This window comes from Eptatretus burgeri, chromosome 8 (genome assembly GCF_056783735.1).
Source record: "Eptatretus burgeri isolate ZD-2024b chromosome 8, Ebu_testis_v1, whole genome shotgun sequence".
In the NCBI taxonomy this organism is placed as follows: domain Eukaryota; kingdom Metazoa; phylum Chordata; class Myxini; order Myxiniformes; family Myxinidae; genus Eptatretus; species Eptatretus burgeri.
Genome location: NC_140968.1, coordinates 92,720,014 through 92,734,074, shown reverse-complemented (window position 1 = coordinate 92,734,074; position 14,061 = coordinate 92,720,014). Strand labels below are relative to the sequence as shown.

The 14,061-nt window shown below is 45.2% G+C and overlaps 1 protein-coding gene and 1 long non-coding RNA gene across 5 annotated transcripts in view; one reads left to right on the top strand and one right to left on the bottom strand.

Annotated features, from left to right (window-relative positions):
* The window catches only part of LOC147022288 (uncharacterized), a 33,656-nt gene extending 24,815 nt beyond the window's left edge, over nt 1-8,841 (top strand). The window contains exon 4 of the long non-coding RNA XR_015061172.1: nt 7,670-8,841. This is a non-coding gene — a long non-coding RNA (uncharacterized LOC147022288). The remainder of the gene's footprint in view (nt 1-7,669) is intronic.
* LOC147022287 (uncharacterized) overlaps nt 1-14,061 on the bottom strand; it is a 47,803-nt gene that overhangs the window by 26,856 nt on the left and 6,886 nt on the right. For 2 of the 4 annotated variants that reach the window (XR_015061171.1, XM_085893012.1), the window contains exons 1-4: nt 10,717-10,881; nt 9,715-10,591; nt 9,420-9,559; nt 8,076-8,152 (exon numbers count right to left, since the gene is read on the bottom strand). Coding sequence is in view for 1 of the 4 variants with exons in the window: in XM_085893012.1 (XP_085749138.1) it covers nt 8,076-8,124 (49 nt within the window). In the remaining 3 variants the exon portion in view is untranslated. Of the gene's footprint in view, nt 1-8,075; nt 8,153-9,419; nt 9,560-9,714; nt 10,592-10,716; nt 10,882-14,061 lie in introns of those variants that run through there. The other 2 variants (XR_015061169.1, XR_015061170.1) reach the window with 2 other exon arrangements.

Sequence of the window (14,061 nt, the reverse complement as noted above, 5' to 3'; positions counted from 1 at the left end):
GTCCGTCCGGTGGGCGACGTGCCGCGATTCGAGTTGCGTGGCCATCCACACGCCAGCAGGCGCGAATTCGCAACAGTATGTTAGGCAATTCGTGAGTGGGATTCAACACCAAGGCTCGGAGACCCATGCAGATTTCTCATGCATCGATCATCCTCACCGACCCACTGCTTTTCAGAATGGCTGCCATCCCCTTCGGTTACATACATGAGGCTCGGGGTCCGTTCCTCACAACCCAACCATGAGCCAAAGGCCAGCGTCTTGCTTCACTATGCGAGCTAAAATCGCCTCAGCATGCATACGATAATCATGCCGTCTTCTTCAAGTGTCGAAGGAAAGCCATTTCGTCATTCCCTGATATTTCCCACCATCTCCCAGCTATGTTTTTGTCTCTTGACCGCTTGGATCCATTACTCCACACTCAACCCCTCTTCACACTGACCTCTTGCGTGCGCTCCCAATCTCTCACGATTACTGTGCAACCAACCCTTCTTCGATGTCACGCCGAACCAGCAACTGCTAGCGCCTTGCCCAGTACGCCACAAATTCATACCATATGAGCAGGAGAATCGTGCAGCCTTCGTTGTGCCGAGAGGAGAGCAAAGCGAGATCCTCCGTGTAGCCATGTTCTTCCATCGACTACTCATTCAACACTTGCTCCACACTCATGCGTTCCTTTCTCTCTCGCTCCGAACCGAACCAACAAAGCTACCACCTCCTCTTTGCTACTCACTCTCATATGTCACACCCATCAATCATCAGCTTTGGGGGTATGACTTCACCTGCCGTCACCCTTGGAGGGCCCCCCCCCCCGACCTGGTCATGCAACTTGGCTGCAATGGCTGTTGCTGTTACGGAAATGAAATTCTATGATTGCTGGTTGGTAATACAAAAATATGGGGAAAAGTCACAGAGGGAAATCACATACTGGGGACATTTTCCTTAATCCCTATCTAATTAACACTGTACCACCCCTCGTGTGGTGACACGTAACACTGAAGCTCACACTTTCCCTACTTAATTACATCGAGATGTCTCCTACACATCCATGGGCCAAGCAACTCCATTCAATCCTAACTTTCCAATGAGATTCCTCCATATACTCCACAAACATAATAATATCTTGTTTGGATAAGTGTCCACCCCCCTGAGTTAATACTTGGTGGAAGCACCATTGACAGCAATTACAGCTGTAAGTCTGTTGGGATAGGTCTCTACCAACTTTGCACACCTTGATTGAGGAATATTTGCCCATTTCTTCTGTAAAAAAAAACAAACTGTTCAAGCCCAGTCAAGTTGCATGGGGAGTGTTGTTGGACAGCAATTTTCAAGTCATGCCACAGATTTTTGATTGGATTTAGGTCGGGAGTCTGACTGGGCCACTCAAGGACATTTATCTTTTTGTTCCTCAGCCACTCCAGTGCAGCTTTTGCTGTGTGCTTAGGTTTGTTGTCATGTTGAAAGGTGAACTTCCGTCCCAATTTCAGCCTTCTTGCAGAGAGCAGCAGGTTTTCCTCTTGGATTTCTCTGTATTTTGCTCAATCAATTTTCCCTTCTATCCTGACAAGTGCCCCAGTCCCTGATGATGACAAACATCCCCATAACTTGATGCTGCCAGCACCATGCCACACATTATGGATGGTGTTCTTTGGGTGATCTGCTGTATTGGGTTTGCACCAAACTCAACACAGCCTGGTGTTGGCTTAGTGGTTAGGGTGGCTGGCTTAGGAAACTAAGGTCCTGAGTTTGAACTCTGTTGGCTGTTGAATTAGCACCAGCTGGGGTTGACTCAGCCTGTCATCTTTCTGAGCTTGACAAAATGAATATAGTACTGGTGTAGTGGTGGAGGGGCACAGCATCAGTGGCATAGCTGTGCTGCCAATAAATGATAGCTACCCAGCAACCAAGCTGCCATATGCCAGAACAGAACCAAACATAACGTTTTGCATTTAGGCAAAAAAGTTCCATCTTGGTTTTGCCAGACCACAAAACTTTTTGCCACATGGCTTCAGAATTTCCAGTGTTTTTTTTTGCATACCACAAATGGGACTCAAGGTGGCCTTTTTGAGTAATGGTTTCCTTCTTGCCACTTTACCTTGGACTTGTGGAGTGCTTGGTATATTGTTGTCACATGAACACAGTGACCAGTCTGCCATAAATGCATGTAGCTTTCAATGTTGCCATTGGCCTCTTGGTGGGTTCTCTGATCAATCTGCTCTTTCCATGGTCATCCAGTTTGGAGGCCTGATCTAGGCAGGGTCTTTGTAGTACCATACGCCTAACTAACTTCCTCTTCTTCATGATTGTCTTGACTGTGCTCCAAGGGATATTCAAGGCCTTTGAAATATTTTTTATACCCATCCGCTGAGCTGTGTCTTTCCTTTCCAAAACTTAACTGTATCCCAGAGGTCTTTGAAAGCTCCCCGGGTTCTCATGATTGAGTCTTTGCTGTGAAATTCACTACCCAGCAGAGGAAACCTGCAGCAACAGCTGATTTTATTCTGAAATAATCAGAATCACTACAATTTAGCACAGGTGGAGGCCAATTAACTTGGTCTGTGATTTTGAAGGTGTTTGGTTACCCCTGAGCTAATTTACAATTGTAGTGGGGTAACTTAGCATAACAATTGTGCATTTTGTGAGGAAAGCACCAAATTTGGCACACTAGTAGCCTATCATATTATGAACAGATTTGGATATTGGGCCATCTCAAAAATTTTTGATGGCAGTGGAAAATGGCTGCCACAGCCATCAGCGGCTGAATTTGAGATGGCCCAATATCCAAATCTGTTCATAATATTGTTGCGAATTTGCGCCCGCCGGCATGCGAGCGGCCACGTAACTCGAATCGCGGCACGTCGCCCACTGGATGGACAATTCTGTCGTGACCCTCTCGGACTAACGCCGGGAACTAGTCACGGGTGGGCATTTCGGCCTCACCACGATCGTGCCAATTGGCCCCCCGTGTGGGATAGGGTTGTTCGCCAAATTCGACCTACCTAAGTACCCACACGGAGGGTAGACCGGGCGATCGCACCTCGCCGCAGGTCGACTCCGGACACGGGCCACTTTAAGCGACCCGTTCCGTACTATCGGGATAACCGAGCGGTGTTATCGTCATCCTCGACGGTTCCGATTAATTAATTATCGGGCGTATTTAGCCCACTACCAACCCTTTACATGAAGTAAGATGGAGATTCAATTAAAGAAAAGACGAAGCGAAACGGGAAAACAGTTCAACATGAGGCACATTTATTCCGCGGCACACGGAAAGCACACATATACAATTACAACAATTATGCACCAAAAGCAATTGCAACAAAAGAAACACAACAATGCAGATCTACTACCGACTACACGAGCACACGGCAACACTTACACAGTTTTACTTTACAGATGGCGCCGACAACACATATACTCAAAAGCAAAAGAAAAGGGCCACCCTCAACGACAAGGGGACAGACGGGGCCTGTGGGCGCGAGACCGGGAGGAGCCTACCCGTCTTGTGATGAACCGCAAATGTGGCGGCGGTGCCCCGACTCCGCGCTCCTCCACGGGTTTCGTTGGCACTGCTTGAAATGGGGTGGGAACGGGGCCCCCTTTCCGCACTATCTCAGCGCGGGGGAGGGGGAAGGGGAGGAATTGTTGATGCTCTGGGGAAAGAGGATAGCTGGCTTGCTTGGGTCCCGCGACGAGCGACTCCACTGCGACCTGGACCGCGCTCCCGGCTTCCCCTCTCTGCAGCTCACCGACAGACTCTGAACCCCGACAGACTGACTCTCCTCCAGACCCGTCTTGACTGGTGCTGCCACACTCTGCCGCTGCCACACTTCTCCAACTCGCCTTGACTCTTCTCCAACTCCCTTGACCGAAAAACTCTCTGCTGCTGCCACACTTCTCCAACTCGCCCGAGCCCAAAACTCTCTGACTGAATTCGCCCCGCGCTCGGCGCTTTATAGTACGGCAGGAGAACCCATATGCAAATTTCTGGATCAGAACGAGCTCGGGGGTGGAGCCACGCTCGCCCATTGGATGGAGAAAAAGGGGCGTGAATCTCCCCTGATCCTCTAATTTGCATATATCGATTCTACTCCGACACGCCTGGAGGCGGGGCCAAATCGCCCCGCGCTTGCTGATTGGACGGATCAGAAGTGGGCGTGTATCATTGCTGATCCGACTTCTCGGAAAGGCTGCACTTTGTACCCGCGGCTCGGCACGCGCCCTGTACGAGTCCAGGACAGCCTGACGCTCAGTGACCACAAGCAGTGCGGGAATGGCCGCAGAAGGAGAGGCGAAGGTGGTGGAGGGTCTAAAGTGGCGGTCCCTGGCCACGGTGACGCTTGGAATGGCGGTGATGCGATGGTTGCGGGATGGTGTGCTGTGAAGGTAAAGGTCGTGGCTGTTGGCGTTGTTGTTGTTGTGAAGTGGCGTTGCGGTTGGTTGTTGTGTGATGGCGGTTGAGACTTTGTTGGTTCAAATTAAAGATAGAACAGAAAAACGGCTATCTTAAAGGGTCGCAGCCCGAATGAATCACATTTATTCCCTCTAAACAACGGGTTTGGGGCTAACTACACATGTACTTACAGAGATATCTCACCTACGGGACCTGAATGGTGGTTTGCGAATTTCCTCAACCGTAACAATATGATAGGCTACTAGTGTGCCACATTTGGTGCTTTCCTCACAAAATGCGCAATTGTTATGCTATATTTAGCTAAGTTGCCCCACTATTGCTATTATAAGGGGGATGGACACTTGTCCAACCAAGATATTCTAGTTTTGTATTTTTAATTCATTTTCTGAAATTTGTAGAATTTGTTTTTCACTTTGAAGTTGTGGGTTGCGATGTGTACATTAAGGTGGAAAAAGTCTGATTTCATGCAATTTAATTCCAGGCTATAAGGCAACAAAAGGTGGAAATTTTGAAAGGGGGTGTAGACTTTCTATAGGCACTGTATTGCAGAGATTGTTTGTTTGTTTTTAATACTCAACTAGCATAACCCGTGCTCTGCGCGACATGTTGGGGTGGGTGTGTTTGAGAAAGGAACTGATGGAGAGTATCAGTAGTAATTTTACTTTAATGCAGTAAGTGGAATACGATGTTCAAAGTACTTCTTGATACACAATGTTTTGGGTGATAGCATTGTCATTGTGGATCCCTTGTTTTGCCGTTGGTATAATTTGCACCGTAAAGCCAAATGCAGTAACCGTTTTTGGCACGATTTCACTGTTTCAGAACCATTTTATTTACTTTTTTGTACCATGCACCTCATATGGTCTTTGAGATAATGTAAGCCGAATATGACGTTACTTGAGCGCAGAACAAAGTCGAAGATAGCGCGACACGAAACCACAAACTCGGAAATAATATATAAGATGTCAAGGCTCGTATAAGGCTACCGACCACACACAATGTATAACAAGGGGAGCAGGAGACAAGAGGGACAGGAGAGGGAAGCACAAAACAGTGGGGAATAGACACATGAGGAGAACTGTGGAAGGGAGAGGAATGGGACGGGTTCACAGGGTAAACAAGTTGGACACTACAGGGATTTTCAGGTCCTAACATGACAGGGACTTTCAGGAAGGAAAGCAGAGAAGTTGAAGGAGGTGGTTTTGGGGTGGATTAACAGGGGTAGAACAGATCATGGTTTTAGATTGGGGACGATCAGAGATGCTGATGAACAGCTGTTTTGAAGACCTGAAGGAAAGAGTGGAATTGAAGTGAGTGTGGGAGTTTGTTCAGAGGTCAGGGAAAAAAGAAGAATGAAAGAGTGAAAGTGAGCTTTGATTCTTGATTTTGGTGGTTTTACCAGAAGGGGGTTGCTGGCGGTCCTTGAGCGCCCGGAGGAATTATGGACAGGACTGATAGCAGACAGAGCAAGGTGGGGGGGTGAGGCCAGAGAGGAGACGGGAGAAGACAAAAAGACCAGTGACCTGCCTGCGGTAAGAGAGAGATTTGAAAATAATTTTTGACTATTTTTTAGGATTGGGATTAAATAGCAAAGTAATTATTGGTTGGTAAAAAGATAAGAACAATAGCAACAGTAAAGTAAGTGCCAAAGGAGTAGGGAAATGAGAGTTCTAAAAAAAAAAAACCCAAATTTAACATTGAAGTCAATGGAAATAAAAGGGGAAACTATCTGACCATCCTCCAAAAATATCAGAGCTATTTCTCTCACTTTCAAATAAGCAGGATGAATATGAATTAAATTATCCATAAACAAACATTGAGAGGATATATGAGGAGCAATAGGTGTCCCCAACCATTCTTGACAATGTTGTGCAACGTCAGCTGATGGCGCTCACTTGTTTTTCCCTGCTCTCCTTTGTCACCTTTATTACCTCTGTCACCGAAAATGAAGAAGGTTATGTTTTTACCCCTTTCTGTTTGTTAATTACCGGAATCCTTCGGATTTCGGCAACTATGTTGGTCGGTTGTGTATGTCATTCTGTGTGTCTGTCTGTTTGTGTGTTTGTTTACCTTGTATCAGCCACACCGTTTCAGCGATCATGACCAATCTGGGTACAGACGTCGGCCATGGTCCAACTTAGACACTTGTCGTTTTTGGTGAATCTAGGTCAAAGGTCAAGGTCACAAAAAAACCCGAAATTCTTGTTTTCACAATTACGTCTGCTAAAATAGTCGTATCGACTTCAAACCAAATCCAAAATGTGCATCTTCCATTTCTGCATCCAACCATATGTCTCATTGGGGGTGTCACACCAACACCCTTCTTTGCGGTCGGGGGTCGAATATCAGGGGGGTCGGGTCAAAACTTTCAAATTGCGATAAAAATGCCATTTCAAGTCCGATTGACTTCCAAGTTATGATCATGACCAAACTCAGTGCTATAACTCATTAAACAGTAGCACTATCGACTTATAAGAACCAAATTGATTTCAAGGTTTTTGTTTTTTCAGAGATCATGGAGATATATGACAAAAGTAATTCCGGCAATTCCTTTCTCAACGAGCAATTTCATTATTTGTTTGTTTGTCCGTTTGTGTACAGGATATTTCAAAAAGTTGTGGATGGTTCTGGATGAAATTTTGTGGATAGGTTGGGTGTGTGACAAGAACGAACTGATTTGATTTTGGTGAAGATCTGAATCCGGATCTGACTACTAGAATTTTTTGAGTAATTCTCCACCATTGAGAGATAGGGCCAAAAACGATATATAACACGACATCTCAAAAAAGTTGTGGATTGATTTGAATGAAACTTGGTGGACAGGTTGGGTGTGCGACAAGGAAGAATTTTTTCGATCTTGGTGAAGATCCAGATCCCGATCTGACGACTAGAATTTTTTTCAGTGACTCTTCACCATTGTGCATGCCTGGTGTTGGCTTAATGGTTCGGGTGGTGGGCTTTGGATCCTCAGGTCCTGAGTTCAAATCCTGCTCAGCTGTTGAATTAATACATAACATGATGCTGCCATCATCATGCTTGACAGTAGGGATGATGTTGGCTGGGTGATGTGCAGTGTTCGGCTTGTGTCAGACGTAATGCTTTGAATTTAGATCAAAAAGTTAAATTTGTGTCTCGTCGCACCACAAAACGTTTCTCCATGTGCATGCAGGATCATAAAGATGCTTTTTTGCAAACTCCATATGAGCTTTCAGATGCTTCTTTTTCAGGCATGGCTTCTTTCTTGCCACCTGTCCACAGAGGCCAGCTTTCTGAAGGGAACGGGATATTTTTCATTGATGAACGCTGACCTCCATCTTGGACATCGAGCCTTTCAGATCTTTCAAAGTCATTGTTGGATTTACAGTGACATCCCAAACCAGTTTCGTCCTTGCTCGGCTGCTGAGTTTGGATGGGCGACCTGATATGGGTAGAGTCTGGGTGGTATGATACATCTTCCACTTGTTATTGATGGATTTCACCATACTCAGAGGGATAATGAGTGACTTTGAAATCTCCTTATAACCCTCTCCTGAATAGTGCTTCTCTACCACTTTATGTCTGACTTTGGAAATAAGCTCCTTGGTCTTCATGTTTGTCTTGTTGGTTGACCAATTGCGGTTCACGTAAAAGTCTGAAGATAAGTGAGTGGGCTTAATTAGCTCACCTGGAACATAGTTCTGAGGAGCTTCTGGGATGCCATGTCGTCTGTCCATCAGTCCGCAAATACTTGCAACTTCTTCTCTGAAATTACACAAACAATTCTGATGAAACTTTACCACAACCCTCATAACCATGTTTGTACCAAGTTTGTTCATGGCATTAAGAAAATTTGGCCCAAAGGGTGTCTGTGGAGGTTGCCCCCCAAAATAGGTATTTGCTTTCTGCTGAGAAACTACGCATGCAATTCTGATGGAACTTGACCACAACTTTCATCACCCTTGATGTACCAAAGTTTGTTCATGACATTAAAAAAAGAATCTGGGTCTGAGGGGGTCTAGGGAGGGAGTTCATTTGGGGGGGGTTGCTCCCCAAATAGGTCTTTGCTATAACATTGGTTCATTGGTACATTTTGCTGATTCCGTCCCATGTTGACATCCTCCTCAGTTTCATTATTCTTCCAGGTGAGCATCCAGGGATATTTCCCCTATGTTTTTTTTTGTTAAAGTTAAACCACTAATTACATACAGGTGAAACCTACTCCACTTATATTGTAACCTTTCAAACAAATTATTTGCTCCTGAATGATTGAGGGTTAATTCGGCAAAGGGTTTGAATACTTATGTAACTGAGAATCATCTGATTTTCTCTGTTAATCTAATATATTCACATTTTATCTGATTTTTTTTGGCTTTATCACTTTGGAGTCGTTTGTGAAATCTCTATATATTAAATTTGATTTTAAAGCATCATGAAATAAGTTCAGGTGGCATCAGAAGGTGAAAACTTTGGAAGAGGTGGGGGGGGGGTGAATACCTTTGCAGGCCACACTGTAACTCTTTCAATAGTTCGATAATTGGACTCATTGAAGTATATCTGTGAAGACTGAGATTGATAATTGTGTTTACCGTGAAATATATGAATAAATGTGTTCAAAAACATTGGGCCACGTATATTACTCGGGGGTCGAGCTCATCATCGTATAACTCCCTTTCGAGGTGGAACTTGTTCAATTTTCTGCTTTAAAAAAAAAGTGATTCAAATGTGATTGCAAGTCACCAATTCAAGTGATGTTCTGGACCATGTTTTGCTCACTGAAATAAATCAACAATGTTTATTGCAAAGCACATGGCAAGGTTGATCAGGCAGGTTGCCAGGGTTTACTCTTGTATCAACCTGCCACTGTAAACACAAAATCTTCTTCACTATATTTCACAAATTTTAACTTGTATAACTTATATTGGGGGAACCTGGTGTTGGCTTAATGGTTGTGGTGGTGGGCTTGAGATCTTAGGATCCAGAGTTCAAATCTCATTTGGCTGTTGAATTAATACCAGGTGGGGTTGATTACCTGTCATCCTTCTGAAGTTGGCAAAATTAGTGGCAGCTTGCTGGGATCTTGTGTTGGAGTAGTGACGACTCCAGGATTGTGTCCAATAGCCAAGGAGACTGCTTCGGCAGCACCAATGATCTCCACACAGTATGGTCCCACTGGATGGATGGATTGGGAAAAGAGGGAGGAAGTCCTTTTTCATGCCAAAGCATTTGAGAATTTTAATCTCTTCAAGTTACATATTAATCATGGGGAAAAGATTGGATGTGTCAGGCTTGCCAGTTGTCAGGAATCTATTGTGGGAAAATCTCACTGTTGAAGATGTTCCTGAAGCCAGAAGCTGTTTTCTCTTTTGCTCACATTAGCAGGCTTCCTCTCCTGCGTTCTTGTTACTTGCTACGAAGGAACATCTTCCTTCATCTCCATCGTACACTGTCCACTCCAAGTAAGCCCAAGAATTTCACCAGGTATGAACTCGCTCTTCAGGAGCCACCTCTAATTATGCCAGAGTTCTTCAACGTTTCCAAGGATGTCTTGGATAAGTGGGCACACATGGAAAAGGTGGGTTTGCATTTACTCTTCTTTCTACTTTATTGTTGGTAGTCCCTTTTCACAGGTTATTGTGATTTTTTTTCCCCCTCTCCTTCACCGATTTTCATTTGTTAGTTGTCGGTTGGTTTGTTCCTTTTCTGTTTCATCCTCTACTTGCTGTGTTGCATTCAGCTTGTGTGTGTTAGACCCCTGAGCGGGTTCACGATCTGCGGGAGAATGAATAGACAAGGTTTGGGTGTCTGCGTTCAAGTGCTTAAGACCACAATGCGACTGCAGCAGAAAGCCAAGTCACGTGATCCACCCGCCAGACCCCCCCACCCCGTATGACACATGGTGTCACGTGTCCAAATTGAGGCAGTACAAATGCTGACTCAACAATCTACATGCATCGTTTGTTCACCCTAATGTTTCCTTCTCCCCCTCTGCTTAATCGCGCTCTCACTTTCACTCTCGCCTGGTGTTGGCTTAGTGGTTTGGGTGGTGGCTTTGGATCCAAGGGTCCTGAGTTCGAGCCCCATTGGCCCCTGAATTAACACCAGGGGGTTGACTCAGCCTGTCATCCTTCCGAGGTCGGTGAAATGAGAGCGAGAGAAGAACCTTCAGAGTTTAGGCTTTATTCCATTTGATTGGAGCCGCTTCTGCGGGCACACCGGGGAATACAGGTTCAGCTAGGAGTACATAAGCAGTAAGGTATACACGTGCGATTAATCATTGCAGACTAAATCCGCGTAAGCACGGAGTTCGATATAATCTCCATTCTCACCAGTCAATGAGCACCTTCAGTCAACGAGCATCAAGTGAACAGCCGATGTAAATGGCAATGCCCCGGGGACAATCACCCCGTGCCGCGGAGACCTCCCCTTATACGCGAGACGCACAACATGTGATCCCGCGTCATGTCCCTCAATTCACCTCAATTCACCACAGTCGGCGAAATGAGCACCAGCATACTGGTAATAGGGACACTGCATCAGTGGCATAGCCACACCCCGAACCAATGATGCAACCAGCAGCCAAAAAGGCAGCACATGATGGGACCTTCTACTCCGCTGATGGTCATCTCCTCTTTCTATTTTGTTCCCTTCCAGTCTGCTCTAGCTCTTCCACGAGCCTTGATCATTTACACAAATGCGGAGCCAAATCAAAACGAGATTAACTTTGTAAAGTTTACTTCAAAATTTCCAAGTTCAATTTCTATAAATATTTGTCAATTGAGTCTCTTTGTCAGGTAAGAAGAAGAATTGAGGAAGATAATAAGTCAGGTGATAAATATTTGACATCAGCAGTATCAAGGTTAGTGGAGGTGTTGGGGTCTTTGTTGAATGGAGTTCTTCTCTGGTTTTTGTTTTTGGCATCCAGTTGGTGGATTCGGTGATCTTATGGCCGAATGCAGTAAGGAGTGCATTTTTGTGTTTTTTGTATTTGTTCCTAGCAAATAATCCGTTGCTTCACTGACTGTGATCGTAAGGTGGAGGGGCGGGGGAGGAAGAGGGAGGGAGAGGAGGGAGAGAGTGGATGGAGGAGGGGAGAGAGAGGAAGGAGGCAAGGGAGTGAGGAAGGGGGGAAGGGATGAGCGAGGAGGGGTGAGAGAGTGAGGACGGGAGGGCAGCGAGAAATGGGCGAGAATGAGGAGGGGGGGTGGGGAGAGCAGGATTGAATGAAATGGAGTACGTTAAAACAGCATGTTAATACATACCCAGAGATGTCCATGGGGGTGGAGAGTGGAGGGGGTTTGAGAGGAGGGGAGAGGGAGGGAAGGCAGCATGATGGAAAGGGAAGGTGGTATGAGAACAATGGAAGGGAAGGGAGCATGAGAGGAGGGGCAGGGAAAGGAAATAAAATGCACTCAAACAGCAACATTTTCTTTTTAACTGCCAGGTTCTTTATACAACTGGGTATGAGCATTTACGACCCACGCTATCGAGCTGACAAAGGCCTACGTGCATGCAACGACCATTGCATCCTCCAGTTGGCTCACTTCATATCTGACTGACTTGTACATGCTACACTGGAGAAGCCGTTTTAAATTCAAAAACTAAACCATCAGTCCTTTACAGTCCCCTTATCATAGGTGGAGGGGTGGGGAGACGAGGGTGAGGGGGGAGTGGAGGAAGAGAGAAGGAGAGGATGGGAGAGAGAGAGAGAGAGAGAGAGAGAGAGAGAGAAGGAGAGAAAGAGAGGGAGAGAGAGAGAAAGAGAGAGAGAGAGAGAGAGAGAGAGAGAGAGAGAGAGAGAGAGAGAGAGAGAGAGAGAGAGAGAGAGAGAGAGAGAGAGAGAGAGAGAGAGAAAGAGAGAGAGAGAGAGAGAGAGAAAGAGAGAGAGAGAGAAAGAGAGAGAGAGAGAGAGAGAGAGAGAGAGAGAGAGAGAGAGAGAGAGAGAGAGAGAGAGAGAGAGAGAGAGAGAGAGAGAGAGAGAGAGAGAGAGAGAGAGAGAGAGAGAGAGAGAGAGAGAGAGAGAGAGAGAGACAGAGAGAGAGAGAGAGAGAGAGAGAGATATATATATATATATATATATATATATATATATATATATATATATATATATATATATATGGCCAATTCTTGTCATGTCCAATTCTTACCCATGATGTTATGCCTGGGGTTGGCTTCACAATTAAGGTGACTGACTTAAGATCTTAGGGTCTTGCGTTTTAGCCCCTGATGTGCCGTTAATTGACAGAAGGTGGGTGACTCAACTTGTTTTCTTTCTGAGGTCAGCAAAATGAGTCCCAGCTTATTGAAAACAGGGGGCACTGCAACAGCGATACAGTTGCACTCCCAGCAATGATGCAACCAGCAGTCACAGGCTATCTACGAAATAATTAATCCACATTAACCTTTCCCAGCTGAACCATTTTACTTGCTACTTTTAGTGGTTCCTCCCCTCCATCCTGTCCTCTTTCTGTTCGTTCATTCCCTTGATGTTCGTCCCACTGCAGACACATTTTGGTGAACTATGTATGCTTTGTGTATTTCTTGAATTAAGCATAGGTTTAAGATAATCTGGGTAATTTGGTAAATTTGTGGAAATAGGACAAATAAATAAGTTATGTTTTTATTGGCAACATTGTGGCATGAGCCCTCTTTCCTTCGTATTGATTTTAGGGGCTGTCAAAAATTATCGACATTCTCACAGTTATGCATTAGTATAAATAGGGAGTGGGTGGAAGAGAAGGGTCTGGTGGGGTTAAAGGAGGAAGGGGTGGGTTTCTATTTGCATAAGATTTTAAACCTGCAATACAGGACTTTCAAAATTATGTAATCCACCCCAGAATGCTCATCGTGTATGCACAGAAACCCCCAAGCAGTGAGGTTCATTTGGGGGCCGAACATACATCATGCATGCCAGATAATTATTGTCACATAAAATCGCTCACAAAGCTTCTAAAATAAGCCAAAAATACTTGAAAAAGTAACTGTGAGAAAGGCGTTTGCCTCAGCACAATGAAATATTTGGAGAACTTTCTCACCTCTCCCGAAAAGGTGACATCTTGCAGCTCGTACTAGAAAAACTCCCGACGATGTGGGCCGCTGCAAGGACTGCAGACAGCATGTTCTACCCGACCTCCCCAATCATCCCTGCCAGCGAGTGGACTTTGAACCGAGTGAGATTATCTCATGTGAACATGGCAGGCTTCGTGATTTATTTAATGGGAATCTGCTCTCAGAAAGACAAAGCCATCATTCCCAATATTCAGACAGATTTTTCAAAGGGAGACACCGTAATTGGTTTGGGTACTTCCTAACACCGACAGGATATCTGGGGCTTGTCAATGCAGAAGGTAAATTTTAAAAGATAATATTTACTATTCGTCATGCTTCGGAGCAGGGGAGGGGGGGTGGTGGGAGTGGGAGTTGGATAGGCTGTGAGGTCCATTATAAATCAACATTTTATGTTTGATTCCTGGACTACAAGACAAATTATGCTAGATTTTTGCATCTGTTGGTAAAAGGAGAAGTGTCCATCTGTGTGTGTTATATCCACTGCCGCTGCTAGCTTGTATTGACAGGATATGGTACGAACCCGACTCCTCTCATGCACAGATATTTCTCACATTCCCATATTCTCTGTCAGGTCAGGTTCGATCTGTGACCTGCTACAGGTACCA